The following is a 717-nucleotide window of genomic DNA, read 5'->3' as shown; positions in this document are numbered from 1 at the left end:
AGGATGAATGAAGGATGTTTTGTGTCACATACGCCTCAAACCCCTTTAACGCACCCAAGCTGCCCCCGTGTGCTGCCTGAGCTGTGTTTCTGTATTTGTGACACCCCTTGCGTGCAGTATTTTCACAAATTCGGTGAAGCGAGCTGCGTGACAAGATCACACCCGGCTCTACGCTCAGCCTCCCGTTATAAATTACGAGCGGGTTCCCCTAACCCATGGAGTTTTGATCCCCGGGCTGTGCTGACACCGTTATCCCCCCCCGCTCCCTGCCCCAGTCCCCGGGGTAGCCCCAGCACCCCCCAGGCCTCCGCCGGCCCCGGAAGTGGGGAGGCGCGGGCCCAGCGGGTGGGCGGGGCTACAGGGAGGGCGAGCGCTACCGCGCAGGCGCGATGGCTCAGCGCGCGCCGTCTCCCAGGGTACGGCGCGTCCGCGTCCCGTCGTGCCTCGCGGGCCGTTGCGTCCCCTCTGACCCGGGGCCGTTGCTCCACCATCCGGGCTCTCGGCGCCACACGGGGAAGATGGCGGCGCTGCTCCCTGCCGAGTGGATAAAGAACTGGGAGAAAGGGGGCAAGAACGAGTTGTGAGTGCGGGGACTTGGCGCGGGGAGGCGATGGGGTGCTTGTAGGCCGCCGGCCTGCGGGAGGGAGGGGGGAGCCTGGGCCTCAACGGTCGAGGGAGGCTGGCGGGGGGGGGGGCGGCGAAGAGGGGGGAGCGGGC

At 67.5% G+C, this 717-nt stretch overlaps 1 protein-coding gene across 5 annotated transcripts in view; it reads left to right on the top strand.

Annotated features, from left to right (window-relative positions):
- Positions 1–428: 428 nt before the first annotated feature.
- The window catches only part of THOC2 (THO complex 2), a 47,798-nt gene continuing 47,509 nt past the window's right edge, over positions 429–717 (top strand). For 3 of the 5 annotated variants that reach the window (XR_001413459.1, XR_001413458.1, XM_014955110.1), the window contains exon 1: positions 429–580. Coding sequence is in view for 3 of the 5 variants with exons in the window: in XM_014955110.1 (XP_014810596.1) it covers positions 519–580 (62 nt within the window). In the remaining 2 variants the exon portion in view is untranslated. The remainder of the gene's footprint in view (positions 581–717) is intronic. The other 2 variants (XM_014955108.1, XM_014955109.1) reach the window with 2 other exon arrangements.

Source organism: Calidris pugnax, unplaced genomic scaffold (genome assembly GCF_001431845.1).
Source record: "Calidris pugnax isolate Ruff unplaced genomic scaffold, ASM143184v1 scaffold38, whole genome shotgun sequence".
NCBI lineage: Eukaryota > Metazoa > Chordata > Aves > Charadriiformes > Scolopacidae > Calidris > Calidris pugnax.
Note: the sequence above shows the minus strand (reverse complement) of the source record. Positions and strands in the feature narration are given on the sequence as shown.